This window comes from Uranotaenia lowii, chromosome 2 (assembly GCF_029784155.1).
Source record: "Uranotaenia lowii strain MFRU-FL chromosome 2, ASM2978415v1, whole genome shotgun sequence".
Taxonomy (NCBI): Eukaryota; Metazoa; Arthropoda; class Insecta; order Diptera; family Culicidae; genus Uranotaenia; species Uranotaenia lowii.
The window spans coordinates 52117148-52137100 of NC_073692.1; the positions used below are offsets into that span (position 1 = coordinate 52117148).

Consider the following 19953-nt stretch of genomic DNA (forward strand, 5'->3'; position numbering starts at 1 on the left):
AATATTTTTTTACTTTTGAGTTACCCAAAAACTAAATTTACTTGATTTTAGTAATCGGAAAGATTATCTTGCTCGATTTTATTAAAACGAAGGTTTTCTAGCCGCCGTATTTCTAGATAGCAGCCACTGCCGGTAGAGACAGAAAACAAACCGACGTGATTCAGTGCGTTCCGGAAATTCGATGCTGGTGGTTCTTTTGGTGGCTTATTTCACGAAAATATGGTAGCCAAATCGATAGTGAATGCGGACAGGTAAAAGTCGATCAAAAAATGTAATTTTTTTCCGATTTTTCAATTTTTTTTTCTATTAGGTTGCTGCTGCTGGCGTGGTTCCGGGTTTTTATTGCAACAGTCCGAAAATCAAAAGGTACCACAGCTGGAATTCTCAATGAGGTGCGTCCGACACAACCCCGGTGCCGATCGCTAAGCATTTCGCGTTTCCAAGATCGGAACTAAATAAGTTCCATTTTATGAAAAGTGTTAAATTAAGTCTCAAAATAAAGTGAAAAACCAATTGAAAGTGAACTTATTTTTGTATTCTATTTAATTATCGAACCTTCACTCCGAAATTGCAAAGAAAAACAATAAATAATGAAATTTCAGGTCCGGGGCGATCTTTTCCTTCGGTTTTTGCTAGAAAAGTCAGCAAAAATTGCGGCGGCTAAGTTTTTTTCTCGTTTGCCAAAATTTTAGTTCGAAAAAATTGCTAAATTGATTGCTAGGATTTTAGCTGGTCAAATTTGAGCAAAATTTTGCTAATTTCCGGCCTCGAAAGTTTAGTGTGTAGGTAGAAGATAAGTTATTCAATTTGTGTACTTTTTGACAACAATGTAAAATACAAATACTTATTAACTTAATGATAAACTTTCCCAAAGATTGCAAATAAATTTTAATTCTGAGAAAAAAAAGTATTGGAAGTTTACTTTTTGTTAATTTTTTTCCAAACCTGCAAAAAAATGGCATTTTTGATGAAATTTCAAAGGAAAATTAAATTAAATTGAATCTTTGATATTTTTAACACTAGAAAGACCGCACCAGTCAAAATGACTGGTTGGACACTTTGTTTGTTGAATATCTTTTGCATACTTCGCTTTAAAAATTCGCAAAAAATACGACTTTTCATGAATTTTAAAACTCTACAAAACTGTGTATTTCTTATTTCACTAGCTCTTTTAGTAAGCGAGAAAAAATTCGCAATGGACACTCGGACCGGGACCAGTCAAAATGACTGGTAAAATTCACAACCCTTTAACTCAAACAAGATAAATTTTTTTCGCTTGCTTTTGGTTTCATTTGCAAGCTACATTCAAGACAATGAGTCCTAGTTGATTTATGGTGGGCAGAAGTGTGTCATTCGTTATGAAATTATTGATTTTTGATGCGAAGTCGTGAAGATTTGAAGAAAAAGTTCTCGGATTGGCCGCTGTGTGGCGCTTTAAGCACTTGACTCCCAATTTTTTTGTTCTGTTTTGTTGCTCAACTATTATCGAACTTTTTGTCAAAATTTGGCGAAGTTTCATCAAGATTTGTAAAAGTTATGTTAGATTTAATACATGTCCATTCGAATAATCGAGTAGTATTAGGTGATAAATATGTTTTATACTTAACTAGAATGAGTAAAATTATTATGAATTAAGTACTTATATATTCAAATTTGAAGACATCGGCTATGAAACTGAATAATTTAAATGATATTTCAACATGGGTGCACGATATATTCTTATATGTTGGTTATCCACCATGGGTGCACGGATTCACCGCAGTTTCTGCCCAAGTATGGATTCACATGAATTCTTAGATTATTAGGCTCGACAAATTTCCAATGCAAGTTCACTTACAGGCATTTCGGCACACATCTTACCTGTCGGCAACTTATGGGGTTTGAACCCAAGAATTTTCTTGCCGATACAAGGAATCGAATCCAGTACGCCTGGTATACCTAGACCAGACTCGCGCCAGGCTATCTGATAGACCACATCGGATGCGGATATTTCAACATGGGTGCACGGAATGGCTGCAAATTCGCCGTTGTATATTATATAGAGTGAAATAGTTTTCAACTAGCTTCAGAACACAACATATTTTTGAGTTAGATATGATAGGTATTTGAAATGCTATATTTGTCAAACGAAAAACTTTTAAGGAAAAACCAATCAACGTGTACATTTGACAATGTTGATTCATTATTTTTATTTTCACTGTTTTCCGTCGCACGACATAACTTGATGCATATAATTCTTAAAATTCACTCGGTCCATGGTAACCGTTTTCCATTTTCTTGGATGTTGATCAGATCTTATCAGATAAATGTACGATTGCAAAAACCTGTTTTGTAATAATAAATAAATAAATTTATTATTTCAAGATATAATTGAAATATTTCTTTTCCAGGATTGAAATAACGGGAAAATCGTGATTTAAATCATTATGTCTGAACATGAAAGACATGGTTTCGACTTTGGTTTAGTTAAGATTTGTAAAAATGCTTTTTAAAAATTTGCAAAAAATCCAATATTTAATTAAAAGGCGGTGAATCCGTGCACTAATAGTGAAAACCCATGTATATAACACAAATTTTCATTTGAATCTATAAAAGTCTTTATTCTTTACCTTTCAAATGCAAAAAAAAATGATTTTGGTTGAATGGCGGTGAAACCGTGCACCCATGGTAAATTGCTCTATTCATATAAAAAATATGCTTCAAAACCTACAATATCAGGTATAATTTATAGGCATCGGGTAGAAAAAATTCAGAGCGATGGATGCTACAAAATATCTACTAAAACAGAGCTGAAGTGAAACCGTGCACCCATGGTCAATACCCATAGTCATCTAACATGTTTTTATTATTAGATTGATAATGTGTTTTAATTTTTTGATAACTATTTGACATATTCATTTTATGACATACACGCATTCGTCGACTATGTCAAAATGAGGTGATTCCGGGCACCCATGGTGAAAAAATATTTCCATTTTATAACAAAAATGTTATCGAATAAATAACAAAATAATTTCAAAAGAAAAAAGTTAAAAATATTTTGATAGAAAAAATTTCCCCTTTACCAGTCATTTTGACTGGTCACGGTCCGAATAGGTATATTCAATTTGCCGGTCCTTCTAGTGTTAAACCCGAAAGTCAAATCATTTCGCAGTCTTCAACAAAGTTGTTGAATGAGTTAAAATCTTAAACATTCAATATTCAATAACTTTCTTCAATGATGTCAGAAGAAGTTGTAATCTTATTTTTAGGAATTCTATATATCGAAAATTCAATTTTCGAAAGCGATACAAGAATATCTTGGCAATATCTGAGTGCTTGATTGAATTAAGGGTAGTTAATTAATTGAAAATCAGCTTTTGGTTTTTATGTAAGTTTATTGATATATCATAAGATTGCCAGATTGCCCGGTTTTATCCAGGTTTGAGCGGATATTCAACACAAAATTTGACAAAAGTCCGGCCCGGCCCGGCCCGGTTGCCCGGATTTCATTAAAAAAGGCCCGGATCTTACCCAGATTTATACACTTTATTTGCCAAAACATACAAAAAAAAAAAACAAATTGTGATATTTTTTTTTTTTTGCATCCAAAACAACATTTTTGGAGCAAGTTTTCTAAAAATAATTATGAGAAATTTTTTGAAAGACTTAAATACGACTTAAAAACTGCTGATGCAAAAAAAATTGTTTTTTTCTTGATTCGTGTCGAGTAATTCGTGGATTTAGACCAAATTTGCCCGGATTTTGCCCGGATTTTGCCCGTATTTCCCGGTCGATATTTTAAAATGAAATGATCGGATTTTTCCAGGTTTTTAGATAAAATAGCCCGGATTTGTCCTGCCCGGGTACGTGCTTAATAAATTCTGGCAACCTTATTTATCAACCCAATCAATCAAAAGTAGAAGTGAAAGACGAAATCTGTGAAATGTTTCGAATTTAGGACGCCAAAATCAAGTATTGAAACATAGGCACCAAAAATGCAGTTCGTTATAAATTTTTAGGGGTAGATTAAAGAATGATAGGTATTCCATTTGTCGAAAAAACAAAATTCGCTTAGTCATGTCGATAAGAAATCTATAATCGTTCACCCAGTTTTTATGTATTATAAAACTTTTCTTATTTCCGGAATTAATCAAGAACAAAAATATTTAACTTCATCATACAATTATAACTTTTCTTAAAATGAAAAATAATGAGTTAAGTAACTAAATATAACATTTTTTCAATAAATAATATTGCATCTATGCCTTTGAAAGAATTCAATAAAAAGCTTGAATCCTACAAAAAGGTCAACAATCTGTATGAATATGGGACAAATGCAAATGCAAAGAAGTGAAGTGCATATCAAGCTATTGGTATTTCAATTTTTTGGTTAAGTAGGGACTGCTATTTTATGTTAATCACAATCTTTCGTCGAAAAAAATCGTGAAATAAATTTTATTCGAGATAAGCTTCACGGGCCGCAGAAATATGTATCGAGGGCCGCATGCGGCCCGTGGGTCGAGCGTTGCTCATCCCTGCTATACAGCAATAAAAAATTGAATATAAATAATTTCAGTTGAAACCTATGGAAGTACAAAGAAGAGGACGCACAAACACAGTTCTTAGATGTACGGTTAATTTTTATAATAATTGCATATCGATTTTGCTGGTACGAACTTTTTTAACGTTTTTGTGGTATATTTGTTAAAATTTTTATATCTAGATGCACCAGGGTTTAAATTTATAAAAAATAGAGATGAGTGTGGCTCCAGAGAGTAAAAAGAAAAATTCTAGAATACAGAAGAAAATATTTCATTCTTTTTAGTCATTCTAAACGAAGTTAAAATTTTATCATTACATAATCCACATCCTTGTACCTAGCATATGATTTTTCATACGAAAATTGAACAACCGTAGAAATGTTCAATGCACCATGTCTCAAGCTATACTTCTTTAAGAATTTTAAAGAATGTTTTTTAAAAAAGCTTCAAAAACTGTCATTTTTAAAAGTATTTGTTATCTTATGGTTTGAGATTTAAGAACTGTTTTATGTACATACAATATGTTTTAATCTACCTCAAAAGGTTTAGATTAATATTGTGGCTAAAACAATTTGTCAACATTTAAAAGTGTAAAGCGTAAGCAAACTTCACTTTATTCCGTTTTATAACTTATCTCTTGAGCATTATATATATGTTTTAAAGTTTGCAAAACTGTCCTCTCACTTTTTTAAGCTACCCGGTAGTTCCATATTTGCTGAACTATCTGATATGGTACATATAATTCCACGATTGGTTTCAGGATTTGACATGGCAGAATAAAACAAACAATTTTACACTGATTATTCAATAAACATGGGGTCAACTTTTTACGATACACAAATTATGCTTCGCTTGAAAGCGCTGCGGAAAATCGAAGATTTATTGCGACAAGTGAAACGGTTTGTGACTGTAATATGTGTATAGGAATAGCTTCGATCAGCACGCTTGCTAACACCAGTCGTCACTCATCCGGGAAACCCAAGGAATGTGAATCTCCGAATCACCCTCCCTGCCTATTGATCCCCTGGATTTTCCGATGCATTCCGAGCGTTTTGGAAAAGATAAATCTTAGCGGTGTGACTTTAACGGGCGGCACTTGGTAGAGTGATGCTCGAATAAACATCGCTATACTATTTGCCAGAGGTCGAGAAGCTTAAGAATAAGCAAAAACAATCTCTCTCGGTTTGACCAGCGTCGGTCGTTTTCTTCTCGGTTGAATGTGTGAAGACAAGTGGCCCCCGGGAGGATTTTTGGAGGCCAACATTCCAAATCGTACGTCGTCTACATCACCGGCCGTTGAGTTCAGTTGAGTTGAGCCGCTGCCAAGAAATCGAAGACGACTTCGAGTGGTGCTGATTCCTGGGGTTTTTTTTCTTCACTTTCCTACAAACCAGTGATATCTATGCTACGTGAGCTCTCCGTGGTCCATCACTTTTTTTCCGATGCTCTAATGCGATGAAAGCGTCCAAAAAATGATGGACACGTCCTCGCTGCGAGGAAAATGACAAATTTACACCGCAACCAAATGTGACGAGAAAATGTTTTCCACCTGATAAAACGGCGCTATGACGAGATTTTTAGAAAAGAACGCATGTTTTTTTTTTTATTTTCAACCACCTTGCTTGCCACAACACTTCAAATCCATCTTCACGTGAGCTGTTCGAACGAACATCACACTTGAAATGTTTTGCATTTTAATGACGTGGTCTGAGTGGATCCAGCTTTCTTCCCGTCTTGGAATGTTTTCTCTAGAAGAAGCATGGACCCCTCCCCATCCATAGGATAATCAGCCAGATAGGTTCCTCGCCGAGATCTCGTCAGCTTCCATAAACATCTGTCGTTGTTGGCAAATCTACTACTAGTCTAGGAACCCCCCTCCCTCTACACTCCCCAAAATGTAGTATATGAGTCAAGTGTACGGCCAAATCCAATTCCCATCAACCCTCCTGGCTGCTTCTGCTGCTGGTATAATTAAAACCGGCGTGAATGGAAGTAATCAACTGTGCGTCTTCATAATTAGTGTCACAACCGAGAATCGGGACAACCGTCTTCGCTTGTTGATACATTTATGATGATTAGTGGTCATCCGGTCCGGTCGTCGACAACATCAAATATTTGTTGTGGAATGTCGAAATCAAAACAATGTAAATTTCGAAGAAAAAAGTGGTATTCAGAACATCAAAGGACAGAATCGTTAGCAAGGTAGAAAAGGTGATTTCAAAATGTGGAGTTTAAGTTGGCAAGTTGAAATATTACTATTTCAACAGGTATATCGTTAGCGTTTATTTTCAGAACTAAAATAAAAGTATTGCTTTAAAATGTAAAAATAAGGAAAATTTCAAGTTATAAACGCCCTGACGAAAAACCATTATTTCGACAAAACAAGTATCAATTTTTTCATTTTAGCTGATTTTCTATAGGGGAGAATGGGAATGTCTGCTGTTGCTGTTCTTTCAACAAATTTTTAAAATTTCATATTTGAGATATTTAACTTTGTTCGAAAAATTCAACAAAACGTGACTTGATGGTCCATTGGTACATTGATTTCAATCGTGAGAGTATAATATGAACTTAGAATGCCGTATTTTTAAAGCAATAGTCAACTCTCAATATTTTTTCAGAATGTGATATGGGTTCAATGGATCCCAAGAGTCCAAAAAGTTATATTTATCTTCTGAATGGACCGTGATCATTGCTAAGCACCAAATTATTGATACAGTGGAACCCCGATTTGTCACGCACCGATTATGTCTACCCCCGATTTTGTCACATTTAATGACCCGATTTTGTCATATAACGACACAACAAATCCTCGATACGATCAACAAGCTTGTTTTTGGTCCCTTGGAGCCAAAGGAGCTAATTGCGTAGTAGTTTATTTCGAGAAAACACGCTTTCAAGTGGTTGTGTTATTCCAATTTCCATAATTTTTCGAAAATTTGTATTTTTCTTTTGAATGCAAAAGTAGGTATGTGAATGTTATAAAATGATGTATTCCAGCTAGTGGATGTCGAATGACGAAATATGGTTTTATTAAAAGATCGAGTATACTCTTCCACGTTCAAGATACTAATGAACGCTCTCGCTCTCTTAATCGATGCAAGCTTAGTTCATCTTACTCATTTTAGGTTTAACATAACAGTAAATAAAACTAAAAATCTGAATCTCCTTTGGCACTGATGGCCTCAATTGAGCTTTCTTCAAATCAATTTCTCCAATACGCCACAAGAAGATAACGTCATGTATCGGGAAATCTAAAGCATCTGCCCAATCAACGATGTTGTCTAATATTCGTAAAGCTTCATTCGAAATAAGAAGAAGGAATGCTCCCACAGTTGTTACTTTTATTTTTTTTCAAATTGGAAGTTGTTTTGAACAATACATTTTTCAAACTTATTTTAATACTTTGTATTTTTTATTAGAAAAATTGGTATTTTAAATAATCACTGGGGATTATTCATTCTTCTTGATAATACCGGTGTTTTTACTGGCATTAATGTCATATCAAAATTTTATGATGTTTCGCTGAAAAAGAGAATTAACGCATTAATTACAAATTACCAAAAAATGCACCATACACTGCACCATACACCATACATATGGGGGTTACAAAATCGGGGATTCACTATATTTGTATGATGTAATCTTCCATCCTATGTAGCGTGGCACAGCCCGTTTGCAGCGAACTATCGCGCATCATAACTTGATCTGATTGAACTATTTATTAGCTCTAAACTGCCTTTGAGTGGACTGTTCCAAGGGAGTGAAGGTACAGGTAGAGTAACCTGTACAATTCGTTTGGGGAAGGATAGTTTGTCTCCACCGAAAGTACAATTTATTGCAAATACATAGAAAAATCAGCCATTGTGATGTGGAATGTTCCATAGGATGTGAATAAACGAACCCGCCATCTCTAACGACATGTTGAAGGTAACTGCCCAGTGCACTCTACCTTCCATATCGCTTCGATATGGTGTCCGGATGGCCCTCCCCCAACCCCATTAAAAATGAAATAAAAAACAATTAAAATTATTACAGTGCTAAATAAAATACATTTTGAGATCAAGCTGGAAAAAATTGAAAAAATTATCAAACATACTGAAAAGGATTTAGTACAAATAGAAAGGTCAACAGAACAGGATGAAACATATGAAATACCAGTTAGACAGTGACTATTTCTCTTATTTAGAACATTGTCTCCAAACAAATTAAATTTATTGATCATCAATCATCAACTAATCATTTGGCAGTATCAAAACAATATTTTTATAATAATTACTACTAAAGAACTCAAAACAGAAATGTAAGTATTGTGTAAAACTACTGTTTCTACAAAATAACATTTATGCAAGTAAGTGATTTTAGTGAAGTTAAGAGATCGAATCTAATTTGTTAATCATCCTAATTATTTCATGATACATATTATTTTAGGGAATGGCTTGAAGAAGTTAAAATCCAACCAAATAAAAAAACAAAATGATACATATTATAGCAGCACAACATTTGCTGCATCTCGTTAATTCCTTTATAATCCATAAGGTAATGGAAATAATCAAAAGCTAACGATAGAGGGTAGAAAGGTAAAAAGAACTGTAGAAAAGTAAATTGAATGATTGGAACTTGCTCACCGGGATTTAACTGCTAGATTTTCAATTCCTCAAGCATACATTGGACACGAATTATAGATGGCCCAATCATGTCAAAATATTATTAATGATCAGCAGTGACAACTATTCTGTATAAATAACATCGGGGATTCACTATATTTGTCCCAAAACTAACATGCATCCAGTAATCGCCTGATAAAAAAAACTGCGCCTTTAAGTATGCAATGGCATTAAGGTGGAAGACAAACTGATAGTTTTTTTTTGTCTGACACTTACAAACTGTGAAATGATAACTAACTTGGCCAAAATAGTCAATGGACATATTATCTTTTGATTTTGCTTGATTTTGGCCAAGGCTTAGGGGTCCTTGAACAAAGGATCATGTCTCCTTTAGTAAAGGATTAAGTCTCCTGTAACTTAAAAATATACCCACTTGTTTTCGTCTCACGATTGCTTTTAGTTCATCTCTTTAGTCTTCTCTAAACTCAAAATTTTAAATTCTTAACTAAATTTTGATGAACGACTTAAGTGAATCTCGACTCAGAAATAAGGCCATAACCTCGAATTATTATCCCCGGTCCTCTATTCTATTACAGTTTTCCAAAAAAAATTTCACTTGTTGATAGATATTTAAAGAATGTACTCAAAAATCGCTAACAAAAGATATTTTCAAAAGAAGTTGGTGCATGAATTTTTTTCTTAGTCTTTAGTCTCGAATATCAAATTTTCAATAAGATTGGACTCACCTAGGTCCCCGGATTATACTCGAATGTTTCTACTTTATTTGCAAAATCAAAGAAAAATATAAATTGTGTAATAACATTCCGGGATATTAAAAGAAAATATTCAAAATAACAAACCATTTTTTAATTTAAAATTTTTAATCCTAATTCTTATGTAGAATTGAAACTAATAAATGTCACATAATGGTGATCCAGAACTAAAATATCAGAATTTCATCACTCGGAATTTTCATTCAGCCTCACTAGCTTTATTACGAATAAATAGTTAAAAAAAGAATTTATATAGAAAATCAAAGATTCCAAATTTAAATAAGAGATTTCTGCTTAAGGATTCTGCTATAAAATGCCCTTTATGGTTCATAATTATTAGGAATTTTGATTTGGAATCTAGAAAGCAAATTCCAAACCAGGAATTTAGACTTTTTATTCAGGTTCAAAATGCAGAATTCAGATTCGGAATGAAAGTTCGAAAATTCCCAATACAAATACCAAAACAGGTGAAAACCACTATTATCAAATAATATTTGAACTTATTTTCAAGATTGCGGTTTTTGGAAAATTTAAATTTTAAATAATTTTTTTTTCACAGAATGTTTAAAAATGAAATAATATGTAAATGATAATTTACGGTTGATAAAATATCTTGTATTTAAGTATCAGGCTCAGGAGAATTCAACTGGAAATATATTTTATTGTTTCGTTGCTCAACATTATTTATATTCTAGATACTTCAAAAACAAAGATTTTTACTAAAATCTGAATGTATCGAGTTTACAAGAGTTGATAATAAATATGATTGAACCCCAAACAAGTTGTTCTGTCAAGTGACGCCTTCAAAATCCCTCATTTATTTTGAAAGCATTAAAAAAAACTGAACACTGTTAGAACTTATTTTCGAAAGTAATGATTTTAAATGAATAACTATTTACATATTAAAAAAAACTAAAATCCGAATAATGATAAATCTTAGTATCACTTTTTTTTTACTGTACGTATTGTAAGCGAAAATGTTGTAGAAAAACTATGGTCGATGGTTGCTGCGATACGAAAAAAAAAATCACTCACCGGGACCCGTTGATCGGGTAAAAGACCCGGAAATAAATGAATAAGGGAGAATGGTGAGACTTCCCATTTCATTTTTTTATCATAACTTTTTTCAAAAAATTCAGCAACTCGCTTCTTATGCATTTTCTGACAGCGTGTAATTTCAAGTTTATAATATCACAACCTATATTTAATTAAGGAATTGAACACATTTCTCAAGTTTTCCTCTAAAACAGTGATAAGATAATTTATTATCCATTTTTCTGTCCTGAACAAGATTAGGGGAAAGGTTTCCTAAATGGGCCTATCGGGTTGAATGCACCTACGGCCAGACGAAATGGCTGACAAGACAACATATCTAATAAATGGATTTTAAGGGTGATACGCATTGAACATAAGGCAAGAAAGAATTTTATGAATAAACCAACTCAAAAAAATTTAAATTTTAAACAAGGTTTTGATAACTTTTGATGTAATATCCTGAATTTTAAAAATTATACGTAAAGAAGCTCAAAACAAAAAGTCGGGTGGTTTTTGTTTCTTATTCAAATCAACCTTAGAAGTTAAACAAATTTAAGCTTTTATGATGGTTTTATAATGATTGGAAAGTGGAATAAGAGAGTGATTTTGTATGCCCCCATCATGTTTGTAAAATGCCGCTATCCCAAAATAACAGATTAAATAGAATAAATATATGATTTTTATCAACATAACTTTGAATCCAAGCTATAATTAGCATCTTAAGAGAGAATTGAAGATTTCAAAACAGATTTTATAAAGTTTATCTTACGGATGAACTGCCTCCATAATATGGCAACCCAAACTTTTGTTTTATTCTATAAAATAATAAAATAATAGATTTTTTAATAGATATTTTAATTTTTAGCATTTCCAGTGAAATTATACGGAAGTATTGCCAAAAAAACATAAATATTGCCTAAAACATAAATAGCGCATTAAGTCCGCGCGGTTTAAGGTTCGCCAATTTTGACAACAGTAAGAATAAAATCGATTTCTCAAAAACTGAAGGAGATTTCAACGTGAAAATTACTTCAATGTATAAAAAACAGATGTCTGCTCATGTGTATATAGTTTTTGTACACATATTCGATGTAATATTTGATTAAATCAGTATTCTGTTTAATAGGCGCATATATTCCGCTTCTCCCCTAGATACTGTGTATTGTACAGTAGACTGAGTCGATAAGGGGTCATTTTTGAATTTCTTAAACCTTGGGGTCTTAAAAGCTTTGTTTTTTTTAAAACTAATCCACGTTGATCGCTTCTCGGCCTAAAGGCTTAGATCTAAGGGTAGTATCTGTTCTTATCAGCTTAACATCCAGGTTTTTTTTGAAAAATTTTTAGGCAACGTTTACATGAGTAAATTTGAACTTTTATTCTTGTAATGGTAATGGGTTTTGTGCTGATTTTTGAAATCTTCAAAAGAAATTTTCCGCTGAGCAACTTTGTCGAAGAACGTAACTTCGTATCTTATTAGACAAAAAAGTTTTTAGCTGTTGAATAGGGGTATGTCTTTTGGCATTGAAAATCTATGCAATCAACTGACATCACTGCTTTTACCCATTAACAGAGTTTGATCCACAGAAGAAACAAAATTTATGATGATTTTTCTGAACAAAATATTAAATTTTCCCAAATAAACATAAGACTTAAAATTTACTCATGTAAACGTTGTTGAAAACTCTGCAAAAAAAATCATGCAAGAGTTTTGAACGAAAACGAAGCTTTTAAGACCCTAGGGTTAGAGAAATTCGAAAAGTTCAAATTCAGTCTATTGTGCAGTAGAGTGGATAAATTTAAAAAGAATTTTGAAATAGTAAGTCTATAAAAATAACTGCAGCTGCTCTTAAACTTAGTGAATATATTGTGTAGGACACAAAATTCATCTTCAAGATTTGAAATACATATTTCTAAAGGAAAAAAGGAGTTAAAACGATCTGGATACAAAATTGAATGTATCTTGAAACTTAAAAAAATTGGGATGTAACAAATTACTCCCTAGGAGTCTGTTACAAAAAAACAGCTGTCAATTTCTAGTACAAACTCTATCCAGTAGTTGATGTGTTAGAAATATAATATTTAAATACAGGAACTCACCTAGTAGTGATATAACCGTTGCCCTCCCGATCGTACAACCGGAAGGCTTCCTTGAGTTCCTTTTCCATCGCTTCGGCATCCTCCTCCTCTATCAGGAAGTTGGCGGCAATGCTGGCGAATCCGTCGAAGTTCACCTTTCCGGTGTCCTCCGGATCTTCCTCGTCGATCATCGCCTGCAGTTCACCCTCGTCGAACTGCTGCCCCAGCGTATTCAAGATGGTGGAAATTTTGATGGTCTCGATGAAGCCCGACTTGGTGGTGTCGAACATCTGGAATGCTTTGCGCATGATGGCCAGCCGCTGCTCCTCATCCTCCTGCGAGTGAGAAAAGCAAAAAAAAAATCACGAAATGATATAATTTTGATAACTTTAAATCGAACGTATAAATCAAGGTTATTAATCTTAATTGCGGAAGGATAAACTGACGATTTTGGAAACGTTAATGGGGTAACATTTTTCTTTGTATCCTCCTGTGTCAATATTTCCATCCAACTGTAAACATAATCCACCCCACTTTCAATCACCTCGGGGATGATCACATTTCCTCGGAGCTGTAGCGTGTGCACAGAAAAGCCAAAATCCATCTCCGATTTTTTAGTCGCGAATGCCATAAAGATGGTAAAACGACTATAATCGAAACAAAAAAAAAAAATCTCCGATTGCTAGACAGAGCTGAGCCAATGGATTAATCAGCAAAAATATTTGTGGTTCATACCGTGTTCAATTGATAAAAATAGTACGCTCTCATTGAAGTGTGGGTCCAGTTTACCCTGTTGCGGCCTCCCGGTCATGATGGATGCTAATTTCAAAGCGCAAACTTTTTGACCGCAAGCCAAAGGAAGGGTGATATAATTATCCTCGATTGATTCAGTCGTTTGTGCATCGGGTGTTGGGATGAAGGCAGCATAAAGATGAGTGCCCTCGTGAAATTAAGCGATCCGTTTCACGGGTAGTTTTTTCTCCTTGCCTTTTTCAGCTCTGTTTCAATCCCAGTCGAATGTCCGAGAGTGGTAACAGGATCTAGAAATCAAAAAATAACATCTGTTTCACCGGGCCATGATGGATGTATCATTAAGATATCCGCTCAACTGAACTGACTCAGTAAATGAAAATTCCAGCAGCGAGGGAATGCGGAAATTGGAAGGGTGGACGGCATGCCGAATCCAATCACGTCGGTCAATTTACGGGATGGTGCATCAGCCAATTTTGCTGGCTACCAGAAAAAAATGAAGAAAAAAAACACCGAACGAGTCATGGGATTCAATTCAAAGGGCAAAATGCTGAACCTTGAAAAAAGTAACCTACTGTGAGAGTTCAAATTTGCAGCTGTTTTTTCTATGACGGTTTTATTTACTTAGAAAGTTTTTTTTCTGCTTTCTAGCTACTGCTGGAATGAGCAATGTGAAATGTAGAAATGAAATTAAATATAAGAATATTTTACAAAAAAGTTTTCTTTTAAAACACGATTTTTTATGCTTCTCCAAAAGAGAGTATCGACATTGTCGACATTCGATCTAGCTTAATGGTGGCATGTGACCTTCTGGTAGACCTGTGATCACATTTAACCTCTGTTGTGTTGTGAGCCTACTTTAACCTGTTAGATTTATTATGCTTCATTTTGTCCATACGAATTCTAAGTTAATCTAGTGTAGACTGTGACTCTTCAATATTTTATAACAGAGCAAGCATATTTTTTTAAAGAACTACAGCGTCTTAGCCGATTTAGGCTTACAGACTTAATAAACGTGAACAACTTAACATCAACATTTACATCCAGTACCAAAATGGGAATCGGACCCACGCCTCAGGTGGGGGCCACCAAGCTATAAACCTGGCCACCGAGACGTACATTTTTACAGTAAAAAAGGGTAGTTTCCATTTTAAGCATAATTCTATATCAGAGTGTATCCCAAATACTGACCAATTGATTTTTCATGTTTCATTTTCGGATGCAGCTGGCATTTTTACATTGTAAACATAAGTTAGCCAATATAATCTTTTCACGATTTTTTTACTGTTTACTTATATTATCTATAAAAAAAAATTGTGGGAAGTCGGACTACTCCTCCAAAATGCCTCAACCGATGCTCACGAGATTATTTTTAGAATATTCTATAGGCATGAGAATAGGTTTAACATTTTGAAGTTAGTACCGATCGAGAAGCAATTTACCAAGGAATGGATTCGCAATGCAAGTACACAAGCAGTTTTTCACCTAGGATTCGCGGAACCGGAAGATCGATAGAGATTCATGGATTTATGTAGTCGTTTTGTCGAAGGATGAGTATCGAATCCATTTTCAATCAGATGATAGGAATTTGGATTTGAAAGGGCCAACAATGCAAAATATAGGAATCAAGTTAACGATTTCAGAGTGGAAGTCAATGTAGTGCAACAGCGTTCAAACCATCATGTTACCTGTCTACTAGTTAGCTGCGACAAAAATTTGGTGAGCTCTTTCCATTTTTATTTATTTGTGTATTCGTGAACATTTTAATATTTTTACCCATCAATCCTATCTGCCAAGTAGGATTTCCTATAAACCGAAATAGCCCTCTCTCTACCTATCTGAAACAGCATCCTTGTATATAAAGTCGCATGAGTTCTCTAGCACCTGAAAAGTTCATTTTGCTGTTAAGATTATCCGTATATGATTACATTGACTTGTCACGGTGTGCATCATGGTACCACACTGATTCTCAATAACAACACTTGACATGAGTATTGAACCCAGGTACTCATTTTGGAATCTAGTATTGGGCTTGATTGTTAGTTGTACCTCTTGTATCAGTCAATTCAAGATGTGTATAGTCATCCAATACTATGCTATGCTATGCTATTCTATGCTAAAAGCCATGGCATCCAATCCTTAGAGTCCAAAAAGATATTTTTTGCTTCTGAATGGATCGTGATAATTGGTTATTACAAAATAACTAATATGTGTCCAATAACTGATGTTTATTCAGTAATTATTTGTTAAAAATACCCAAAATACAGTATTAATCTAAAAACTAGAAAATTTCACCTTAAAGTATGCAATGACTCTAGGGGAGTAGACAAACTATTAGAATTCTCTTTGTCTGATACTAGCCAATTTTGAAATGAAACCTAATATGGCAAAAATAAGTAAACGGACCTTTTATTTTTGGATTTAGGATCAAGTCTCCTTCAGGAAAGGATCAACTCTTCTTTAACTTAAAACATGTAACAATTTTTATCGTCTCACGAAAATGCTTCTAGTTCATCTACGAGTGCATGTATCGTTCTAACTGCTGGACTATATAAACTTGAATAACTCGATTTTTCGGATGTCTGCATGTTAAATTGTATGCAGTTTTATTGCATGCAAGATTGTGTCCAATTGATTCAAACTTATTGAAAAATTGAACTATTTTTCTTTATCCCCCTCCTCGTAATGATTCAACTCAAAGTGTCAAAAGAAGAATTCAAAAAAAAATTCTGGTCTCAGTGTTGCCGCATAGTTTAGAAAAGTGGAATATTTATTTCAAGAAAATAGAAGTGCACACAAAAAAAGGGAAACAAAGACTTAAATAAAATTTAGTTTTCAAAACAGTAGGAAAACTTTACTAGAGAGTAAAATATTGTATATTAAAAATGGCGGTCAATCATTTGGAAGAACACTTACTATAATTTTGAGCTCTAGATATAACCCATACACTTTTATACGTCGGACTTATTAATGCAAAAAGTCAAACAAATGTAAAATAAAATTTTAATTCATTTTGAAAAATTAATACACAATCAGACAAGTAAAATCAGAAACTTGATGAGAAGAATCTTTTAGAAATTTTCCACTTTGAAAGCATGTTATTCTAAAAAGTTTCTTGCTCCTCAAGATCGTCACAAAAAAAAAATTTCGAGTAATTTATTTTTATAAAATAGACCGTCGAAGTTCGAGAGAATGGGGGATTTTCCTTACTAAAATTTGCGAAACTTTTGATTTAGTTCAAATTCTTGCTTGAAAATGTTCAAGTCAGTGCAGTTTAAGCACCTTATTACAATAAAGTAATCAAAACACGATTTTGTATTCAAAACCACAATCTTTTATTGGCATTTTAGCAATCCTAGTTAACAATCATTAATTGTTCTACATAAGAATTGTATATGGTGAACCGGTTGGACAAAAATCATGACAGTTAGTTGAACACTCAATAACTACCAGCTAGACCGTTCTAAAGCCAAATTTTTCATCATTTTTACACGATTTAGCTTCAAGGTGACATTGCATTCATTAATAAAATAAGAAAAAAAAAACATAATTAAATCTTCGTAGGACAAAAGAAAACTTCGAAATAGAGGCCTTATTTTTTTTCGTACTCAAACGTGTTTTTCTTTTAAATTGTTGCCATTCTCATATAATTTTTTTATAAATCGTTTTTGTGACGTCACAAAAAAAAATACAATATGGCTCTCGACACTACCTTATTCAAATATTCCTTGGATTGAATAGTCATTTGTTCATGTTATTTAAAGTTAAAAATTGGTGTCGTACGGAACAAAAATTCATTTTTACATTATTTTAAATTGAATTGCTAATGTAACTGCTCTACTGGAACCAGTTTGAAATATCCCTTTTTATGAATAGATTTTTTCATTGGGAAAATCAAGTGTTAAAATTACTTCCGAGTCCATTTAACCCTTCTGTTCCTATGAGGTTTCTTATGTAACAGAAAAAGAAATATTGTTTTCTATATAAGTTTTTAAGTTTAGCTAAATGAGTCAGATGAAAATTTTAATTTGAAAGTGGATCATTGGAAGGTTGACCAAATTGGAAGTGTAAAGCAAAAAATAGGTAAAAGTGAATAAAATTTGATGTATTATACCTCTATTTTTGATCATAAATCTCAAGGATTCTATTTTACATGATATTTTTTCGAAATAACATTCTTTTAAGGGCAAATAATCCCATTTCCCATTGATCCCATTTTCTCGATTTCATAACTTATTTTTTGTTTGTAAAATTTTGCAACTTGTGGTCTTTTGCATTTTCTGGCAACATGTATCTTCAAATTTATACACTCCTAATATAAGAAAGATATTTGATACTGCATTAGATGATCCTGATCATTGGTAAAAATCAAACAAAATCGAGAAAAAAAAAGACCATTGTGTCATTTTAAGATAATTTTTAAAAAATCTAACAACCCTAATGGCATTGCTTACCCTATTTTCTAAGTTTTCGACAAAATACATTTTTTGAGTCCTTTTTACAAGTTCTTTACTAGGTAAACACTATTTTTTGGAAAGATATACAATACCTAATAATAATAATAATAATATTTATTAAAGACCTTTTAACCTTGGGAGGTTATTCGGGTCGATAGATATTTATACAGTTCAAAAAAGAATGAATTTGATTAAATCTTTCAAATGTGACAGGCTTTCATTTCTTCAACTGTAAATATTTTTTAATTAAACATTTTTTCAAGCTATAAAAAACTTATAAACTCTTCGCTCATTTAGTTTTGAACGTTCTGCGAGAACTAGAAAGAGACATACAGCTATTTTGGTAAAAGTATAGGAAAACTTGAGGTTGCTTCACGAAATTAGCTGTTACTTTGTCAAATTTCAAATTTTCATCTTAAAATTTCGTGAGATTATGTGAAAATGTAAATGTCATCTAGTATCTGGCTAAATTTTATTAAAATCGTAGAGCCTTCAAGTCTTCTAAGCCAGCAATCATGAGATCAAATCCCGGTCACGCCATACATAGTACACATTCTGTGTGTTGGTGGTTTTAACATTTGTAAGATGGTAGGGATCATATCCTCGAAAGATGTACGCTTAGAGTTAAGAAAACAGAATATCTTCGAGAAACATCAAGTTTCATTGAGATCCTGTATTAGTTTGTGTTCGATTTGAAAAAAAAATAGAGCGGATTGAATATGAGGTTGGTTTCGGGATAACATGTGATTTCATCTTTTTTGGAGGGATGAAATGAATGTAATCAATGTTTTAGTCTTCTCTTCTTCGAAGTTGGATTTTTTTTTAACTCAAAATGATTTAAATTCGTGCAGGGTCGTAGGAAGGCTCGGCTCATGTGGATCAATTTATTCTTTAAATTTTGGCTTCAACAATGCATAAAGAATAGTAAAAATACATTGAATTTGGTATAATTATTCAGCTTTGATTTACATTTACATTAATAGTTAGGTATTTCTTTAAAATCTTGACATTCGAACGTAGATCCTAGAAGTCGCCAATTTTTGCATGAGGTTTAAAAAAAAGGATTTTGATGGTTTCATTATGAAGAAAATCTTTTTGATGTTGCATAAATGAGCTAGTTATAAGCCACAAGCCACAAGCATAACCATTTTAAGAATTGGTGAAAACTGATCAGCTATTAAGAACCAAAAGTAGGAGATTAAGTTTGCAGTTAAAATCAGATTGGTTTTTTTTTTAAACTCAATTGAAGTTTTCGAAGAATCTACTTCATCAACTATGTTTAGTAACAAATCAATAAAATATAATTAAATCTGAATTTTCACTTCATGATTAGGTTAAATTTTATGGCCAATAAACAATTATCATTTATAATTTTTTCATAATTTTACAACCACAGTTATTTTTTGATATTGAAATTTTGATTTTTCCAAGAACAATATCTTCAAAACGTTTCCAAATTATATTTTACATTTGTGATATCTGCTGGTTGTGTTTCCAAACTGACTCTGATTGAATAAAATGTTTAAATTTTGAATCCAGAATCAAAATTTTGAAATTGCTATCTCCTGCAATTGGAATCTTTAATAAAATTCTCACATTAATTTTTCAATCTTGATTCTAAAACTTTACTTCGAGCTGATCGTAAACTGAATTTTTAATTTTATATCCGAATCTGTTTCCTGCATTTTGAACCAGAGTTCATGAGCGAAATTCAAACAGTAGAAGATGGTAA

The 19953-nt window shown here is 32.9% G+C and overlaps 2 protein-coding genes and 1 pseudogene across 3 annotated transcripts in view; 2 read left to right on the forward strand and 1 right to left on the reverse strand.

Annotated features, from left to right (window-relative positions):
* Window positions 1–19953, forward strand: part of LOC129741391 (uncharacterized) — a 291886-nt gene that overhangs the window by 219486 nt on the left and 52447 nt on the right. The window lies entirely within an intron of this gene.
* The window catches only part of LOC129749382 (troponin C-like), a 40258-nt gene that overhangs the window by 7721 nt on the left and 12584 nt on the right, over window positions 1–19953 (reverse strand). For both annotated transcript variants that reach the window (XM_055744347.1, XM_055744348.1), the window contains exon 2: window positions 13036–13349. In XM_055744347.1, coding sequence (XP_055600322.1) covers window positions 13036–13349 — 314 coding nt within the window. The remainder of the gene's footprint in view (window positions 1–13035; window positions 13350–19953) is intronic.
* Window positions 12196–12313, forward strand: LOC129750222 (U2 spliceosomal RNA; annotated as a pseudogene).